At 40.2% G+C, this 21,729-nt stretch overlaps 1 protein-coding gene across 1 annotated transcript in view; it reads left to right on the top strand.

The window, feature by feature from the left end:
• The window catches only part of EXOC6B (exocyst complex component 6B), a 1,306,513-nt gene that overhangs the window by 567,243 nt on the left and 717,541 nt on the right, over positions 1-21,729 (top strand). The window contains 2 exon segments of the mRNA XM_029594539.1: positions 585-631; positions 12,691-12,811. Coding sequence (XP_029450399.1) covers positions 585-631; positions 12,691-12,811 — 168 coding nt within the window.

The following is a 21,729-nucleotide window of genomic DNA, read 5'->3' as shown; positions in this document are numbered from 1 at the left end:
CGTTTTCCGTGATTGGGCTCCATCCTGATGATGTGACCCACATGTGAGGACTAACATCCTGCTGTCCTGTGAGAACACCTGTTACAGGTAAGCATCTCTGCTATTTCAAAAGATATATGTGGGTAAGATTGTTTTTTTTTTAATAACATAAATCTTCCTCTCTTAAATTAGCCCCCCTTTATCCCATTCTAATTTGCCTGCACAACATTTTTTGCCTGCACAACATTTTTTCAGGTAACTGAAAAAAAAGGAGAAAGGGCTGGAGGCAAGGTGAGGGCAGGCTAATATTGAGTGCTATTTGATTAAATTTGTGTGGACAAGATGGCTGGCCTAAAGTTATCTAGGTATTTTAGCTGGATATTCATGGTGCAACAGTTCAGACAAGTTCTGCAGAATATCCACATAAGGTTCTCTAGGTAATTTAGCCACTCATTGTCTTATTAAGTATGACCTCTTAGTGATCTAAGGATATTTGTCGGACTAAAGCAAGTCCTTGTCTACTATTCTAATGCTTTTTGTATGTACTCTATTATTTCACATTTTATTCTTCTCTACTTTAATCTAAAAATGTTATTTTGTTGCAGCATGAAACTTTAGATGGTTACCAGAAGTATTTTAATCAAATAGTAGGGTAAGTCTCTATAAATCTATATTTCCATATTATGATAGAGAAAGGTGTATGCTTATTTATTGTTTATTTATTGTTGCCAGATCTTTTGAGGATTAAATATTGAATACTTGGATAATGCAGTTTATACATTTTCTAAATAAATGTAAAGAAAAAAAGGTTTCAGATTTGCATTCATTTATGGATAGAGAATTATTTGTAACAATAATTATTACTGCTTTATTCATTTGCATACGCTGATTCTCTCCTCTTCCTGCCATTTTGTTTGTGTATTATAGGTGGAATATTTGTCTTTCTTTCTCTCCCCCTTCATCTTAGAGCTTTCCTCCCCAGACAGTATGCTCAAGCAACTCTGGGGCCACCTTTGTTGCACTCAGGTGCTGCCTCATGGGGCAACATCAACACTGCTCTTCTGCCAGCAGATAGTGGCAGCCATCCCTCATTCCTTCCTTGGGCCAGAGTGTACCACTTATGCAAGAGAGCCAGAGGATCAGCTCAGATAAATTTTTGTTGTGGCCTTTGAAGGCAATTTTGTTACCTTACCCTGACTCTGGAAACGTAAAATACAGAAGCATAAAACAGGAAAATTGAGGGCATATAAAGGCCTTTCTTTTTCTCCCATGTTCCTTGCCTGCAGTAACACTAAAGATTCTTCTTGATGTTAGACTTTACCCTCCTTGCTTTCCCACTGTTGTGGATCACCTCTGCTTTCCTCAAGCTGCCGTACATTCGTATCTTCATAAACTACTGTTTCTTGTTACAATCCCCATAGCTTTACATGTCTGGATTTTTGCACAGAGATCAGTTGGCTTTCAGGACAAAATGGCACAATATTTTCACATTGGCAATGACTTTAAGGCACACTGTTCTTGCTTGTCATGGATAATGTTTATCTTATCTCTTAAACTTATTTTTCTTGACTGAATAGTGTCAAGACATAAAAATGTTCTTCTTTCCACCCCCCTCCCCCCAATTTATTAACTTGGGGAAGGAAGAAAGGGTCAAATGGACAGTATAAGAATTGTTATGCTGGATCAGACCAATGGTCCATTGATCTCAGTATCCTCTCTCTGACTGGAGATCTGTTGTCTGTTGTTCACTCCAAGAAGAGCTAGTGAACCACAAGTCTGCATGAGTAAAAATTGCTAATGGAACCTGTCCTTTGGAAACTTGTCCAAATCTTTTTTAAACGCAGGTATAATCTAACCTTGACCACACCCTCTAGCAACAAATTCAACAACTGAATTATGTGTTGATAGAAAAAGAACTTTCTGAAATTTGTTTTTATTTGCAGCAATTTGTTGCCCGCCCATTACCAGCAACTTGTTCTGGGCAGCTTACAAAAAACACACACAATATTAAAAACAGACAGCAAAAAAGTAACATTACAATCAATAAATTAAAATAAATCCAGGCATCCTCAGGCAAAATCAAAAGCTTCCTGAAAAAGGAAAGCCTTAACTTGCTTCCTAAAAGTACCAGTTAGTTTCATGGAATGCCTCCCTAGTCCCAGTTCTGTTTGAAAGAGTAAATAACCATTCCATAGTAACTTTTCTCCAAGCTGATGATCCTGAGCCTGTTTTGCCTGTCTTCAAAAGGGAGTAGTCTTATCACTTTATTGCTTTTTGTTGCTCTTATCTGTAACTTTTCTACACCAAGTCTCATTTGAACCTATCATCTCACTGTGAATTTGTGCAAATATATCTCATGCATATTCATTGTGGATATTCTGAAAATGAAACCAAAGTTGCCATCCCTTGCATTAGACCCTTTCTCCTGTTCCATACAAAAGCTGCTTGAATACCTTCTACATTTTTTAGAGTCTGCTCTGAAGACTGAATTAGTGCAATTGGTGCTTACACCACCATGTAGAAAGTAAATCCATCTCTACACAGCCTTTAGTTGTTTGATTTATGGGGGTGGTTTGCTTCAGTTGAAAACCATCTATCAGGCCTGCCACTATGTCATGGGACCTCAATGTGGTATTGACTCGACTGATGAAAGCTTCCTTTGAGCCACTAGATTCTTGCAAGCTGAAGTAACTGACCTAGAAGATCATATTTTTGTGGTGTTCACTTCGGCATGGAGAATCTGAGCTCTTGGCCCTAGTAACTTATCCACCTTATACTAAGGGTTTTGTTTTTTTTGTTTGTTTTTGTTTTTTTTAACATGGTGGTTCTGAGCATACATTCTAAGTTCCTTTCTAAAGTAGTGTCAGAATTCCACCTTAACCAATCAGTCATCCTTCCAACATTATTCCCTAGGCCACATGTTCACAAAGATGAACAAGCATTACACAGTTGGACTGCAAAAGAGCCTTGACTTTTATCTGGAATTGACTGAAACCCTCAGAAAGTTCACCTAGCATTTTGTTTGTTTGACACCAACAAGCCTGGAATTGCCATTACCAAGTGCAAACCCTTTCTAATTGGCAAGAAGATTGGCCATTTCTTCTGTTATGCCCAGGTAAGCTTGAATATGGAGGGGCCTGTCAAGCTCATAATGTTAGAGCCATGGTGACGTCGGTGGCCCACCTAGAAATTGGTCCCCATGGAGGAGATTTGTAAACCTGTGACATGGAGTTTCTCTCCATGCATTTACATATGGTTTGGAAATGGATTCATGATGCAAAAATAAATTTGGTCCAGGTCCTGTCACCTGGGAGTCTTTTTGAGGTGTAGAAACCCATTCCTTTCCCCCTAGGACTCTAATCTTTCTTTCCAGGCTGCCTCTTAAAAAAAAAAAATGGGAAGGGAGTGGGGAGTAAGGAAATGGCTGGTTGCCACTTAAAATAGTTTTCCCCATTGACAATATTTTCTAGCTGTATTTGTTCCCCTTTTTGTTTAGAGCAATCTGTAGCTAGGGATTCCCACTGGTTTTGATCTTAGAATCCTAGTTGTCCTTGGATAAAGCAAAGTTGCTTATCTTGTAACAACTATTCTCAAAGCCAACAGGATATAAATCCTCACAAAAAACTCACCTTCCTGCCCTTGGGGTTTGTTATTCAGGATCGCGTTAAAGTCAAACCATCTTGTAGGGTTAGAAATCTGGGAGTGGTATATGATGAATTATCATTTGATTCTCATATTTCTAATTTGATTAGGGTTACGTTTTTTCGATTGTGGTCAACTTAGGAGCATAAAAATTTGTTGAGTTTGAATCTTTTTGCACAGTGGTTCCAGTGCAGATTTCACCTGTTTGGTGATTATTGTAATGGGATTTTATTGCATGTTTCTGATAGGGCAGTGAAGCATCTTCAGGTAATGCAAAAACATGGCAGCTAAATTAACTTTTACCTGTCCCCAACATACCAGTGTGCCTCCTTTGGTTAATTCATCAACATTGGTTGCTGATAAAGGAAAGAATTTGATTCAAGATCTGGTTTTGTTGTTTAAACTTAGGAAAGGCTCTGGGCTGGTCTACCTTAAATATTTGAGTTATACCATATATGCCTAATAAGAGCTTACGTTTGGTTCAAGGCAATTTGTTGCAGATTCCTACAATCAAAGAGATATGCATTGCTAGATATCGGAATAGAATTATTTCTGTAAGGGGCCCAGAAATTTGGAATGCTGTCCCTCTAAACATCAGGGTGGAATCAAATTATTTGATTTTTAGGAAAAAGGGTGGAAAGCCTTGGTTTGTTCCTAGGGGTTGAGAGGGTATGAGATTGGGATGAGTTGGACAAAAATATAGATTTTAGGAAAAAGGGTAAAAGTTTGCTTATCTCCAGGGATGGAGGAGGGTGGGAATGGGGTGGCTTGATTATTGTTTCATTTATTGATATGCATTTTAAAGCTGTTTTATAATGTTATGAATTTTACTGATTGTATTCATTGTATTGTTCATCGTTCTGATCAGCATGCTGAGTGTGTAGTATATAAAGCTGGAAATAAATAATAGCTAGTTGAAAGACTCGAGATGGGCTTCACATGATGCATGCTATTCTGTACATGCTTATTCGAGCATGCCAAAGCTTCTAGAAACTTTGGTGTAATTTTCTTCACATGGGCTCCATGGATGATGTCATCCATTGGTGAGGATTTACATCCTTCTGTCTTGTTATAGGTAAGCAAATTTTGATTTTTCAGACCCAAGACCTACCTTTAGCCTGATTATACATTATAATAGGATTCACTCTTCATTTATTTATTTAAAATCACTTATATACCACACCCTTCAAAATTCTCGGCAGTTTACATAAAAACATTCACAATAAAACAAATAACTATAACAATTACAAGCAGTAGCCATGAAATTACAAGCAGTAGCCATGAAATAATTCAGGTCCTAAAATGTGTGTCTGCAAGCTGATCAAAGACCATTAAGTGCTTATAATCTGCTTTATTAGGTTTTCAAATGCCTTATTAAAAAGAAATATCTTGAGTGCTTTCCAGAATGCCTTTTGGTCATCGATGTTACATAACTGTAGGTGTAGAGAGTTCCAGGGTGTGGGGCCTGTGATTGAAAAATCCTGCTCTCTGGTTGAGTCAAGATGGGCAAACCGAAAGGAGGGAATTTCGAGAAGCTGTTTATTTGATGAATGGCGTGATCTGCATGGAGTGTATAGTTTGAGTGGCATTGTCCCAAGGAGAGGAAACGTTATGTATAAGATTGTAAATGGTAGAAATGAGTTTGTATTGAATTCCGCCAAGATACAGGGAGCCAGTGCAGAGAAAAGAAGTACGGATGTGATGTGATCCTGATGTTTGTGGCCAGTAAAGAGACTTACAGCTGCATTTTGTGTATCTGAAGTGCACAAATTGAATTTTGAGGAAGACTGGTGTATAAAGAGTTACAGTAGTCGAGAGATGAGAAAATAAAGATTGGAGTACAGACCTGAAATTGGATTGGTTAAGGAAGGGCTTGATATGTCGTAGAAGTTTCAGTTTAGGAAAAGAACACTGGGCAGTATGAGAGATTTGAAGTTCATTGATAGAATATCAAGTAATACGCCTAGATTATGGACTTCCTTTGAGATGGTAAGTGTTTGGTTTGTCAATAACAAAGGAGTCTGGAATGTTATATTTAATGAGGTGGCCTATGATAATTACCTCGGTCTTGTTTAGGGGCAAGGCGATTGTGTAATAGCCAACTTTAATGATTAAGAGATAAAGAGAAGCATATTGGATGGTTGTGGTACATGAGAATTGAAGGGGGGAAAAAAAAACTATGTCAAGGGAATTATGTTTTAGTAATGGTCTAATTATAGCTTTTTTTTTAATTGTGGGGGAAGCATGCTTGATGAGAGGGAACGGTTAGTTATTTCTGTGGTTGAATCAAGAATGTCTTCTTTTGATACTTTCAGAAGAGTAGAGCAAGTGTTGAAAGGAGAGGAGGCAGAATTCTCTCTTTTTTTTTTTTAACCATATATTTGTATAGGGTAATAGTGCCATTGGTACCCGAGTATGGCTGTCAAACCACCAGTTGAAGACCACTATTTTAAAATATTATTATTGTAAAAGTTGTTAATGCAGCTATTTATTTTTGTATTTAAAATATTTGTTTTCTGCTTGCACTAAGCACCCAATGTGGCTTAGGCTTATTACATATTTTATAAATTACATAATAGTTAATTATTTCAACCCAGCAGAGCAAACTTAGGAGCTCATTCACTAAGCCATGTTAGTCCATTTATCTAATGAAAAATGCTGTTTTTCACATGGTAAATGACCTAAGCTGGGTATAACGTGAGGTATTTGAAATACCTTGTGTTATTTCAGCCCTGGCATTGCACATATTTACTAATCAAAACCATGCAAATCAAATAAGGGGGATTGCCAAAAAAATTGCAATCCATGTTAGACATGAAGTTAGCTACAACTCAGAAGTTCATCCCAATGTTCCCAGGGACATGGTTTAAAGGGCCCACTTGGACCTGCATCACCCTCCCCCCAAAGGTTTAGAAAACTCCCCAGAGATCTCTATAGATGTCTTGTCCCACCGCTGCTGTATTAAAAATAAAGTTTAAATAATTTGTACAATCCCAGTGCTGGCCCTGCCCCCCCCCCCCCAACCACTTGCCTTCAATAAAAGGATTGTGGCCCCCTAGGCCGGCCCTCTCCACCCTAGCCCATCTTCTGGTCCCAGACTTACTATTTCTCTGATGATCTAGTGGGGGCCCAGAGCACCTCCTAGGTTCCAGGCCTGGTAGTGACTATCTTACCTGATGGCTTAGTGAGGCATGGAGCACCCCCTAGGTTCTGGGCCACATGCTGTCTGAATCAAAATGGCATCAACCGCCTGTTATTCTAGTTATGCCCTTATTATATGGGAAGGTCTTGAAGCCAGGGGTGGGCTTGAGAAAGGGAAGAGGTGGAGTTCGCTGTGCAAGTTTAAATTAATTTTATTATGGTATTAGGACCATCTCTAGAGGCGGTGGGGTGTGGGATAAGGAGGTCCCACAAGATCCCCGGACTTTTAGGACACTTTGGGGGGCTTCCTTTGGGCTGCTCGGACTGTTGAAAAAACTGCCCTGAAGCATTAGGTTGCATGTTAACTTCCCGATGCTCCTGGGAAAAGTTAGATACAACACCTGAACTGTAGCTAACGTTCAGGAAAATAATCCTGCTTGCAAGCTGCATTATTTTATTTTCATGAAATTGCTTAGTAATGGGTGGCTTCAAATGCAAAGTAGCTTTTGTTAGCGATATTTGGCTTAAAATAACACATGTTATTTAAAATACTACTTGGCCACTTGAAAAGCTTTGAAATAAGCATGGAGCATTATTACGGTGTTTGGGATAGTGTTTTTTTAAACTAAGGTCCTTATTTTCAAAATTATTTAGATGCTTAAAACTGGGTTTTAAATGTGTAAATGTTCTTACCCTTGTAAGGTGGTTTTTGAAAATTGTTACAATATATGCCATTGAATTGTCCATGGGTTTTATTCACGTTAAGTGCACTTAATGTGGGTAAATGGGTTTTGAAAATTGATGTGATAGTATGTTATATTTACATACGTAATGCCTTTGAAAATTCACCCTACATACCCTTGGTTTTCAAACAACTTATCTCCTCCCCTACTCACAAAGCAGGCCACACCCTTGATCTTATCTTTACCAATTCCTGTCTTCAATCCCCCGACACACCTACTTGCACTCCTGTCCCATGGTCAGATCATACCCTTATCAAGGCACTATTTACTATAAAGTCCCCCCACATTCCTACCCCCACTCACAGCAATACCATTTCCTTCTATAAACCCTGTTCCACTGACGACTTGATCTTTTCCTGCGCCAATTCCCTTAACAACCTAGACCTCACCAACCCAGATGCAGCACTTTCCTCCTGGAATAACATTACCACCACCATAGCCAACCAATTATGCCCCCTCATTAATAACGAGATACATCATACACACAGAACAAAAAAACCCTGGTACACCCCTAAATTAAAAGAATTGAAAACGACCTCAGAATCAAAGAGAGAATTTGGCGCAAAAACCCCACCCCAAATCACTCAGCCACCTACAAATCCACACTGCATACCTACAGACTCTCAATTTTCCAGACCAAACGTGACTATTATGCTGCAAAAATCCACGATTACCAATACAATCCAATAGCCCTTTTCACACTAAATCAGCCCGCCCCCCCATCACAGATGAAGAAGCCAATAGTAAATGCGAAGAACTCGCCCAGTTTTTCAAAAGCAAAATAGCAAATATCCTCCTCTAATTCTCTCCTACCCACATTCCAGCAAACCCCCTTTCCAAAAATCCCAACACCATCCTAGTCTCCCTTGAGTTAACTTTTGCCAAAGAAATCGAATCTATTTTAAAAAGAATCAAACACGCTACTCACACCTCTGATACCATACCCACAAAAACTCTACTATCCATCCCCACGATCATCTCTAAATCCCTTGCCGATATAATCAATTGCTCCCTTTCCCATGGTAAAGTCCCAGACCCCCTTAAACTTGCCGTTTTCAAGCCTCTCCTTAAAAAACCCATCCTCAACCCCACCAACCCTTCTAATTACCGCCCTATTTCTAACCTTCCCTTATTAGCCAAAACTATGGAAAAGATTGTCAATTCCCAGCTCTCTGATTATCTGGAGGATCATGACATTTTACACCCATCCCAGTTCGGTTTCCGCAAATCACTCAATACAGAAAGCCTCTTACTCTCCTTAACTGACACCTATACTCAAGGCATGGACCATGGGCAATCCTTTATTCTTGCCCTCCTTGACATCTCTTCTGCCTTCGATACCATTAGCCATGAGATCCTCCTGTCCTGCTTATCCGAAATTGGCATCACAGGCACTGCCCTACATTGGTTTACCTCCTATTTAAATAATAGAGCCTACTCTGTAAAAATCACCAACTTTGAATCCTCCCACATCCCCCTGACCCAAAGTGTCCTCCAGGGATCCTCCTTATCCTCCACTCTCTATAACATATACTTAATGCCCCTCTGCCATCTCCTCTCCGACCTTGGCCTCAAGTTTTTCCTATATGCCAATGACGTTCAAATCTTCATCCCTATTAAAGAATCCATTCCCAAATCTCTTAAGTTTTGGGAAAACCTCCTCACCTCCATAAATCCTATACCTTCCTATACCTTTGAATTTATCCTATACCTTCGAATTTATATTATCTTACCACTCATTTAGGCACCTGCTAAATCCTGTACCTTTTTCCAGCTATCCAGTTAATGGCTCTCGAATTTCTTCCTGGTTGTTATTTTTTCAGTTATTTTCCAAGTTTGTTCTTCCTTGTTTAATGTAATGCATAATGCATACCTTATGCTCTGTTTTTGTTTCAATGTAAACCGAAGTGATTTGTAACATGTTTACAAGAATATCGGTATAAAAAAATGTTAAATAAATAAATAAATAAATAAACTCCTCACTAACCTCCAATTGGCTCTAAACACCTCAAAAATTGAACTCATCATTTCTAACCATCACAATCATTCATTGCCCCCTCCCTATGACCCCTCCCTCCCTGCAGATTCCTTCCCATTCTGTGTACGAGATCTTAGGGTCTCCATAGACAATCAATTAAACTTAAAAAGCACATTAATACAACCCTAAAAGAAGGCTTTTTCAAGCTCCATATTCTCAAAAAGCTTAAACCCATGCTCCATGTACAAGACTTCCATAGTCCTACAAGCGACGCTACTTACAAAAATGGAATATTGCAATTCCTTACTCCTAGGCCTCTCCTACTGTACTATCAAACCCCTCCAAATGTTACAGAATGCAATGACCAGACTCCTAACTAATACCCGTAAAGCTGACCACATTACCCCCATTCTTAAGGAATTGCATTGGCTCCCTATCTCAGCCCGTATTATACATAAAACCCTTACGATCATTCACAAATCCCTTTAAAACCACAGTCTCTCCTGGTTTGATGATGCTCCCTGCTTCCACTCCTCCAACCGTCCGACCAGAATAGCTCACAAAGGAACCCTCTACACCCCTACCCTTAAAATTGCACACCTCACCTCTACCAGGAAACGAGCCTGCTCCATTGCAGGCCCCACCCTCTGGAACACTATGCCCCTCAAGCTTAGATTGGAAGCCTGCACCCAAAAATTCAAAAAAGGGCTGAAGTAGCTCTTTAAACAAGCATACCCGGACTTGAACCCCACCTAGCCCCTCCTCGTCCCCCCCTGACCTTCACTTCCCGACCATGTGTTACATTGTATTTTTGTGCATATATCCCTGTTCTCCTTGCCCATCCTGCCTTTCCTTTTCTCCCCCCTCCCTTTTTTTCCCCCCTCCCCCTTCCCTAGCTCCCTAGACATACCTCTGCTTTGTAATTTCTTTAAATTTTGCAATTAGTATGCCTTCCCTCCTCCACCTCTTCCCCCCCCCGACCCCCCTGCCATTCAATTATTGCATTATTTGCAAGATTGTACACAGTGCTAATCTGTATATAGTGTTTATTACCTTTTGCAAAATTGTATATAGTGCTTATTGTTAGCCCATGGACATCTGTTCATCCACCACAATGTTCTGTTCATTTTTAATTTCTTCCCTGTCCTTTTACTCTTCACCCCTCTTTCTCAGAGCATATTTTTCCTCACTGCCCCTTCTCCCCCTCCCTGTTTTATTGGATTTCTCTTCAGTTTTAATGTAAACCGATATGATGTTCACTCGAATATCGGGATAGAAAAACTAACAAATAAATAAATAAATAACCTTCTAAATCAGATGGTGAATCTTTTTTTTTTTTTTAATTTTCTGCTTTTTTTTTAGCACTTCAGAGCAGATTTCTTTGAGGTCCTGTAGGTATTCCTGTAGGTATTTAGGACACCAGGAAAATTAACTAGTAAAATATTCTGAGAAATACTTTTATGCTATTGTTTTGTAAATAAGAAAAATAAATGTACATGGGAACGTTTCCAATTCAAAACTTTTCAGAAACCCCACATCTGTGATTCCCAGTCTATCACTAATATGCCCAGTTGTTTTTCATGGTTTGTGGTAGCAAGTATTGCCCCTTTCAAAGTTCATTGCACCTGTATATTCCTGGGCCCCAAGTGCATTACCCTGTACTTGTCCACAAAATGTAGATAAGATGATGCTGCTTTCCTAGTTATGGAAAGGTTATGTATGCAGTAGCAGAATTTTATTTTTGTGACAAATTTCCAAAATTAGTTTGTGGGGAAGGCAAGACATTTGTTTTTAATAAATCTTTATAACAAACTTCATTTTGTTTACAGGTTTGTCTCAGTACCGACATCCCTGTAAGTGGTAGCAATGCTGCTTAGGAGCATTGTATATGATAGCACAAGTTCGTTTAAAGTTTCAGCTTGTTGAGGTGGTGGTATAATGTGATAGGAGCCAAGAGACCATTTATCAAAAAGCAGTGAAATGTGGAGCCTTGTGAAGCATAGTGCTTGTTAAAAGCTGAATCCTGCAAGAGGTCACTTAGCTACTGTTGAAGTATGAAATTGTCAGAGAGTAAGAATCTACTGCTTGCTGAAGATGAATGGTGCAGGTCAGATGAATGAGGCCCAAGGCACTACATTCATTTTCACTTAGGAAACTGTCTCATCCCAACCCATCTTTCTGTGATTGATGGATTTTTTAGGGTGGGGGAGAAGGGAAAGTCCGTGTTCTTATGTTACTGTCGGCCAAAGTTTCAAGAATTTTGAAGGTCATTAGTGTGGCGCATTCTCCCTTACTTTAAAGAGGCCGTCTGGTAATCCAATTTCCTTAGTAAAATAGACCTTCAAAATGTATGTTTTTCTACCCCAGGATTTTCTGGTTGTGTTTGGCTAGTTTTAGTTCTAAGAAAAAAGAAAGATTTTAGTACAGTAACATTGCAGAAAATGGAGAAACATAGCTAACAATATATTTATTCAAGGTGACATTATGAAACAATAGATCTGCCTTTGTCTTATTCCATCAGCTTTCTATCTGATGCCATCAGCTCAGGAGAGAATACATGTGGCTTTATCCCATTTTTACTAAATTCCCAAATTTGGAGATCAATCACTCTCTCCTGTTGAAATGCATTATGTATGCTATTGCTAAGCAATTGGTCTGCCTTAAAAATAGAGACTTGTAAAGATCCTATTTCCCATACCTATACAGTAGAAAGAAACCTGTTTGATGTTCAGGGATATCATAATTGATTATGTCTTGGTCTTACTTGCAACTGTGGTATTAAATGGTAACACTCCTCTGCTATTTCATTCCTCTTTTTATTCCTTATGGTGAATTCCATTTCAAATTTTCCTCTTGCTTCTTTTTGAATAGGTCTAGTTTTATTTCTAGCAAATAAATCATTTCATTATTACTTTGTTCTGCATGTTTATGTCTTTAGTTTTATTCAGGTACATTTCAGTAAGTTAATTAGCACACTGACAGAATTATACAACATGTTAAGGGAAATGCCTTAGTTTTCATGAAATCTAATGTTTATCAAAGTACTGAATTGAGTTCTTTGAATTATGCTGCTGTAATATCTATTAATAAGCAAATGCTGCATTATGCTCTTTTCCTTAGGTTTTGCAAGCTTCATGTGGGATTTGTGAAGTCAGCTTGGACAGTTTGCAGATTCTGAAATTAAGCACTTTGCTTTTGTCATTTTAGATTTTTTGTAGTGGAAGATCACATCCTGCATACAACACGAGGCTTAGTAAATCAAGCATATATTGATGAATTGTGGGAAATGGCTTTGTCAAAAACCATCGCAGCTCTGAGGACGCATTCGGTACGTTAAACCACAACCCTTGCAGGGATGTCCTTTATTGTATTCTGATGTGTTTTGCGCACATTCAATCTGTCATGTCTGTCTATGGCCACCAAGTGGTGCTGAGACAGTGGAAGGTTCACTGTGCAAAGACACTGTGCAAAGACAATATGCTCCATTTGCAAAGTCCTGTCACACATACACACACAAACAGGCAAACATGCATGGAGACGCACACGCCCCCATAGACACACACAGACAGAGGCTGTTATTGACCAGACAACCTGAGCAAATGCCAGGTATTGTTCACTAATATGTTCTGTGTGCAAAGCTCTGACTCTCATGCTCCCACACACAGGTATTGGCACACACAAGCTTGTATTAGCAGGCACAAGCACCCACACACACATGCACAGGCCCAAACTTGCACACACAGGTTCCCCCCACCCACACAGACACGCGCACACACACGCTGTTATAGACTAGACTACCTGAATAACACCAGGTACCTTTCAAAGGTTAAAGTATAAGTAGAAAAACTGGACACTGATTTACTGTCTCTTTAGACTTTTAGGTGCTAAAATAACTGCGCTATTAGTATGTGCATCTCCTGTGCTTGCCAAAGTAGCTCACCACAAAAGGACTTCTATGTTCTGTTGCAACCTGCTATAAAGTATATCATAGACCAGATGCCAAAGCATCAGTAATATATAAATTTATATTTTATTTTTTAATAATTTGGCCTCTTGTATGATCACACAGATAAATGATACACCCTTTTTTGTTCCTGGTCTTTGCTTAATTACTGAAAAGAAATGTTTTTGAAAGCTTCTCACACATTAGCCACATCTACCATTATTGGAAAGCAAAACGGATAATATGAAGCTGGAGTTTTCCATTGATAAGCAAAGCTGAATTAGCCATAACACATTGGTGACGTCATCCGACGACGCTGAAAAGACCTTTCTGTCTTAGCTCATAGAGCTTTTGCTCTACTGAGCATGTTCATTTAGTCTAAATTTCTGCATGAATTCTTTTTTTGTTTGAGTTTCTACATGAATAGGTACCCTCTCTCACACTAATCTATTTGGTACTTTGTAGTTTCTTTTCATTTTTCGTTTTTTAATTTTTTATTGCAAAACAAGCAACATTACAACCAGAGTCAATAGGAGATATCCACATCATGGTGTACAACAGTCCAACTAGTAACACAAGTATTACAATGCACACACAAGTCAGCAATACATTGAGTACTGGGTAACAGTTATTCAGGTGGTCAAGTACAAAGTACGAGGTCCAAAATCCACCCAGTATACTGAAGAATGAATAATAAATATTAGAGGAAGTCTCCCACCTCGGTTGTTGTGGAAGATACATAGCTCTTTGCGGAACAAAAGGTGATGATGATCCCCCCTCCCCTCCCTCCCCATGACCATAACACAGCGAAACCAGGGAGTATTGTATCAAATGAAATAATTCATCAATCCCTAGACATTATAGTCTAGATAGTAACAATTGTCCTACATTGTGAGCATTGTGCTTTCTTGTCAATGCCCTTGCAGTGTAAGCCACCTCTCATATTTGGACCACACCTGTTTGAAAGCGGGTGAGCGAACCATGTTTATGGACAGTGATTTTCCCTAGCAAATGCATCTCCTGTAGTTTTAATATGCACAAATTGTAAGGATGGGGACTTCCGGAACCTTCCATATTGTGCAATGGCGCATCTAGTAGCCGTAATGGCATATTTAATGAATTTGTTCTGACTAATGTCACAGTGTGGACATTCTTGATTGAGAAGTGCAATAGCAGGGGTGAGTGCAACCGTGGCTTCTAATACCAAAGTTAACCATTGCGAAAGCTGTATCCACAAACCCTCAATCTTTGGGCATGTCCACCAGAGATGAAAGAAGGTGCCCTTAGCAGAGCATTGCTTCCAGCATAAGTCAGAGACACCTGAGTGCATGTGGCTTAATTGGCAAGGGGTTACGTACCACCGGTAAAGCATTTTGTAACCGTTCTCTATATGGGTGGCAGATATTAAACCTTTCCCCAAATGAGAATATATCTTCCTCCAATCTTCCTCCAACCAACCTCCCTGTATATCTCTTTCCCATGACTTAAGATGAGACAAGTCAAGCTTGCCGGGAGAATTTAGCAGAGTATAAATTTGAGAGATAAGTTTTTGGGGTTTGTCCGCCTGTCGGCAAAGCGACTCAAAGGGCAGTATACCAAGGGTCAAATCCTCAGCTATATGATTGCGTGTCAGAAACGATCGCAGCTGTACATATGTAAAAACTTCAGTAGGGGGTAAGTCATAGCGCTGACTGAGAGTTGAAAAAGATATCATCCCCCCCTGGAGCCCATATATGGTGCAACTGTAGCATTCCAAGAGTTGACCACCTTTTATGGGCCACGATATTATGATCAGTACTAAAAGTAGAGTTATGGAACAGATAAGTACTGAGGAAATATCGTCTATTCCCTACTAATTGTTTTTTCCATCGATCCCAAGCATTTAGGGTGGCTACTACTGAATCAGGGATTGTAGATTTAGCTTGCCAGGTATTAAGGGGTTGCCACAGGATGGCTTGAAGTGGTGTGGGTCCCACAAGGTTTTGTTCAAGCATAAGCCAAGGTTTTTTATTTTGAGTTTTATGCCATTCAACAATTGCTGCCAATTGTGCTGCCCCCTGATAGTAATGAAGATTTGGCAGACCCATGCCCCCATGCTGCCAGTGAGACAAAAAGTCTTTAAAAATTATGGGCTATGTCCTCTGACCAAGATTTGGGGACGAATCATTCTCTTCTAAAACCAGTATGGATGTGCTCTTTTGAGAAGCTCCTAATGGTCTCCAAGAGGAGACCATTAGGAGCTTCTCAAAAGAGCACATTGACTGGCTAACATCAGCAATTGTGGCATTTGGAAGATGATTTCTGAAAGCCATAGATAGCCCACCCGAGAAGGGCACTGTTGAGAAGAGTGCCTGAATGGTACAGACTGGCAAAGATATAATAGAATTTCTTTTGGCTGCTAATTATTAGTCATCTGCTAATCTGAACTAAACATGTCGGGGAACAGATACATTTGTCAGAAGGTGTGAACTTATATGAGTATATTGTGGATCTATACTTCTATATATCACTTTTTCTAGATGCTTGCTTTCTTAGTATTCTTATGCCTACAGTATTGCTGGGGAAATTGACAGAGGGAGGAGAAAACAGAAAAGATTCTGGGTGGAAGGAAGCATCATGCAAGCTCTTCCAAAAAAGAGCGGTGTTGCATCTGTAAGCCAGCAGGTAGAACTTTAGGCTACATGTTCCAGGCTAACAAAGAACTAACAGGGAAGAGAAATTCCTCTCTTCTTTATGGAGTTAATAGTTTCCTATTCTGAACTTACAACTAGATTCTTTTCTAGATCTCTCTTGTTTTTTTTTTGTGATTGACAGTGATCAAATTAGTGCCTTGAATGCTGTAATACATTATCTGTTTTTTATGTTTACCTAATTATTTTATTCACTCTTAATATTTTAAATTTCTCCAGTTACAATTAAACAGAAGATTAAAAAATGTTAGTTCATACCCCACCAAAAAAACAAATCTGTGTTAAGAAAGAACATTTTGAAGGGTTGGACAGAGAGCATCAACCATATTACATATTTTTAGCAATATTTAAATTTGAGAGACAACATGGTTGATTCATAGACGTCAATGTTCAGATAATTTTTGGAGTTACCCAGACAAAACCAGAGATTTGCATATTTCTTCCAGTTCCTTTGCTAAATTTTGTCTTGGCAGCATGTTGCCCAAACAGAATGTACCTAGCTGCAGGGACACAGCACTGGGGGCATTCCTGGGGCATGATTTCACTTTGTCTAGGCAGTGCTGACGTTCAGTACTGCCTGTACAAAGTTTGCTGGGTATGTCTGGTCAGAAACCATACTTGGCCTAAAGTTATCCAGGTAACATTATCTAGGGAGTATTCAGTGGAGTATTTATCCAGGCATGTTTCGCTGAATATCTAGGTAAAGTTATCCTGGTAAATTTCGCAATATGGACATCATAGAGGTCAATATTCAAAGCCATTTATTTATATGGATACCTCACAAGTTACCCTTCTAATGTTATCCATCTGACTCAAAGTTACCCTTCTAGTGTTATCCATCTAACTCACAAGTTACCCATTTAAATGTTTTAGTTTTGAATATTGACCTCAGAGTAACTTATTTTTTCTTTTTGAAGACACAACAATGGAATTCATGAATAACCCACTTAGGAATAAAAGCCTATCATTAATTATTCATAGCCCTATCAATAAATGTCACTTTGTATTTACCTGAAACTATATCTACCACATTTTGTTGTTTATCTGAAGATTTCATGACAGTGGTTATTATTCTGTGATTTCTTTAACAACTCTTTCAGACTGTAAGAATATGTTGTACTTTGTGGGGTCTCAAATATATCCCATAAATTCTTCCTAACCGCATTATGAGAAGTCTTAGTTGAGACTGCTTATGGCCACTGTAGATTTAAATTTAAATTTCTTTCTAAAAATGAGGAAGAAGTTCAGGAATGTTGAAATTATACCCAGTGCTACCACAAGTCGAGTTTCATTTCCCACACAAATGAACTTGATTTTTCGCAATTATTTATCAGGCTCATGCTGTCAATTTGCTGTACAAGACTTATGGTAACAATAAAAATAGATTAAAATAATGGAATGGAGATGGCACATGATGGAAGATAGAAATGTGACCATTAGGCAAAAAAAAAGTAGGAGGGATCCCAGGCAAAAAGCATTAAAGAAAAGTTGAGCTTTAAAAGAGGTTTTAAAAGTATATGCAATGGAAATAAGTGGGATCTCACAAAGCAACTTCTTCTATCATAAAGATGCTAACAGTTCAAAACGCTGCATATAGATAAAATTCATGGCAATTTAGAGAGTCAGGGAGCTGCTTTATTTTAGGAAGATATGATATAAGGGGGTTATATATGAGTATTAGTAGACTGGAAGTTTGCTAGGGCTGTATACTACTGATAGATTTGTAGGTGAGGTCCAGAGCTTTGAAACAGATTCTAGACCAGTAGAATTCTTCTTTTTGTTGCACAGTGAGTCACTTAACAAGATAAAATGTCTGAGAGACTCACGTGAACTGTTTTAAGCTTGAATTTGAAGCATTAGCACAGTTTAAGAACCTAAGAAATTGCCATGCTATCAGACCAAGGGTCCATCAAACCCAGCATCCTGTTTCCAACAGAGGCCAAACCAGGTTACAAGAACCTGGCAATTACCCAAACACTAAGAAGATCCCATGCTACTGATGCAATTAATAGCAGTGGCTATTCCCTAAGTAAACTTGATTAATAGCCGTTAATGGACTTCTCCTCCAAGAACTTATCCAAACCTTTTTTGAACCCAGCTACACTAATTGCACTAACCACATCCTCTGGCAACAAATTCCAGAGCTTTATTGTGCGTTGAGTGAAAAAGAATGTTCTCCAATTAGTCTTAAATGTGTTACTTACTAACTTCATGGAATGCCCCCTATTCCTTCTATTATTCGGTGCTGTGATAAGAATTCAGTGGTATAGAAAAACAGTGTGGGCCTTAAGGAGCTATAGGTTGAATATAGTTATTCAAGAGAAAATAGGGAAACTGAAGTTTTGCAAGAAAAGGGAGATGTGTAAGTATAATATGGCAGGTTGAACATGGTCCTAACAGACAAATTCAAGAGAGCAGCAACAATTTTAAGGAGAAAGGAGTCAAATCAGACAGTGCCTCAGCAGCAATCCACTGCCTTTCCGGGTCTGGCCTCCTCATCCAGGAGGTACCCGAGATCAGGATCAGAAGAATTCCTCCTTCCACCTGAAGAGACACTATCCTATGCCCTCTCGGTCCCATATATGGCAGGCCCTGTGCAGCCATCTCAGGCAGTAGAGGGCGCCTAAGCCCCAGAAGGTGTCCCAGCTAAATCCAGGGACAGTTTTGACTGGACTGAAGAGACCATGGACAAGATCCCACTATCCATGCCGAAGGACCTTCCGGTCAGGGGCAGGCTATGGTTCTATGCAGTAGGTTCTTCGCACAGGTTGCAGAGCGTATAGATTAAATCTGTTGGGTGTCCCACCAAATGCCCCAGCCCCTCTTGGGGGGTTTGTAGCACATCAGGAGGTACTATATTCAAAGTTCTCCTTCCTCTTAATGAGCAGAGTGGTCAAGCCCATTCCAACAGGGCAGAGAGGGCTGATGTTTTACTTCAGATACTTCCTGACTCCAAAGAAAACTGGGAGACTCTGTCCCATCCTAGACCTAACAGCCTTAAACAAATTTCTAAAAAAAAGAAAAGTTCAAAGTGATTTCCCTGAGCATTTTGATCCCTTTTCTGCAAAAAAGGAGACTGGCTGTGCTCTCTTGATCTAAAGGATGCCTACACCCACATTGAGTTATTCCCCAGTCATTGGAAGTATCTCAAATTTCATTGTGGGAAACCTGCAAATTCAGTATCACGTTCTGCCATTTGGGCTGACATCAGCCCCATGTGTCTTCACTAAATGTTTGGCAGTGATGGCGGGGTGTACGTATTTCCCTATCTGGATGGTTAGCTGGTGAAAAGCACATTTTGGGCAGGAGCCTAAGAGTCAGTGCGATCTGGGTCTTGGTGTAACTAGGGTTTGTCCAACTTCCCCAATCTCATCTCACTACAATTGGAGTTTACTGGAGCTCTGCTAGACATGACTCAGGCCAAGGCCTTCCTTTCATAGCAATGGACTGTCACTCACTTAGCCATTGCAGCAGAGATCCAAGAGAGTTGGCAGACATCAGTTTGACACATGTTGAGGTTCTTGGGCCACATGGTCGCAACACTTCATGACACTCCCATGGTATGACTGTTCATGTGACGAGCCCAATGGATCCTGAGTGGCTTGAAGCCACTCAGGATGTGAATCATTCCATTATTCTGGGATTATCCTGGTGGTGGAACAATTCCAGTTTGATTCAGCTGATCCTCTTCAAAATTCCTCCTGTGCAAATTGTTCTAACCCCCACAGATGCATCCAAGCTGGGTTAGGGAGCTCATGTGGATGGGCTTTGAACTCAAGGCTCATGGTTTGCTTGGGAACGTCAGTACCAGATAAACCTCCTAGAGCTTTTGGGTAATCCGGTACGTGCTCTGGGCTTTCTGAGGTTGGCTGTTCAACAAAGTTGTACCGCTTCTGGACAGACAACCAAGTGATAATGTTTTACATCAACAAGCAGGGAGGTACGGGATCCTACCTACTGAGTCACGAAGCGGTCCAGTTGTGGACCTGGGTGCTCAGGGCCACGTACCCGGCTGGTCTGGAAAATGGGGTGGCAGACAGTCTGAGACACCACGAATGGTGCTCGGATCAGTGGATAGCAAATCAGGTCTTCTGCCTCTGGGGGACCCTGGAAGTGAACCTGTTTGCGACTCCCGAAACCAGGAAGGTCCCTCTCTTCTGTTCCTTGTACAGGGCACACAGTAAGCTAGCCTTTGATGCTTTTGCCCTACACTGGGGCTAGGGACTTCTGTATGTGTATCCTCCACTTCCACTGGTGACGAAGACCTTGTTGCAGCTCAGAGAAAACAAGGGGACTATAATTATCATGGCTTCTCTTTGGCCAAGACAGATTTGGTTTCTGTCTATCAGGAAACCAGTCAGATTGGGGACTTCCCAAACTCTCATTATTCAGGATCAAAACTCAAAGAACCATTACAACAGCTTGGTTGTTGAGAGGCTGATCCTACAACCCCTCATGTCTTCTTGACTTCCAGAAATCCTTCCACCAGAATGTCCTACAGAGTGAAGTGGAGGAGATTTGCTACATGGTCTGAACAAAGGGACTTAGACCTCTTCTCGTGCTCAACACAAAAACTGCTTGACTACCTTCTACATTTCTTCGATACTGGTCTTAAGACCCAACTCAGTCAGGGTTCATATTACTGTAACTGGCACATATCACCATGTGGAAGGTAAACCCATCTCTGTACAAGCCTTTAGTTGTACACTTCATGCAGTCTGCTTCACTTGAAGCCTCCCTTAAGACCTCAGCATGGTATTGACTCATCTAATGAAAGTTCCCTTTGAGCCACAGCACTCCTGTGACCTAACATACCTGACCTGGAGGGTCTATTTTGGGAGGTGGTCACTTCAGCAATCACAGTCAGTGAGCTTCAGGCCTTAGTGACTTTATCCGCCTTAAACTAAGTTTTTCATGATAGAGTGGTCTTGTGTGCACACTCTAAGTTCCTGCCTAAGGGTGGTGTCAGATACAATCATAACAGACAGTTGTTCCCCAGGCTTCATGCTCACCAAGGTGAACAAGTCCTGCACAGTTCAGACTGCAAAGAGCCTTAGCCTTCTATCTGGAGTGGATAGAAGCCCATAGAAATCCCGCCAGCCTTTTATTTTCTTTGATCAGAGCAAGCTGGAGATCACTTTTGTCAAACAGTTGCTCTCTAATTGGCTAGCGCAGATTGCAATCTCCTTCTGTTTTACCCAGGAGAAATTGAATCTTGTTTGCCATATCAGGGCTCATTCTGTCCGAGTCTTGACAGTATCTGTAGCCCATGTGTGATCAGTCCTTATGGAGGAGAACTGCAAGGCTGCAATGCGAGTTTCAGCCATTCGTTCACATCACACAACTGTTTGGACAAGGATGGCCAATATAACTGTAGGTTTGGCCAGTCTGTCCCATGGAATCTGTTGATGTGTAGAACCCAACTCTGTTCTCACCTAGGGCCCGTTGTTTTTGTTCAGGCTGCCACCTCTTTAGGGTATACAATATAAAAAAGGCCTGTTGCCAACAAAAATATTGTTATTGTTGTGTCTGTTGGCACTGTTTTTGTTGTCTCCTTTTTTGTTGGGGGGAGGTGGGGTGCCTGTAGCTAGGGATTCACCCATGTGTGAGGTC

The sequence above is a fragment of the Rhinatrema bivittatum genome, chromosome 1 (assembly GCF_901001135.1).
Source record: "Rhinatrema bivittatum chromosome 1, aRhiBiv1.1, whole genome shotgun sequence".
Lineage (NCBI taxonomy): Eukaryota > Metazoa > Chordata > Amphibia > Gymnophiona > Rhinatrematidae > Rhinatrema > Rhinatrema bivittatum.
The sequence above is the reverse complement of the archived record's forward strand: the minus strand, read 5'-3'. Positions and strand labels throughout refer to the sequence as shown.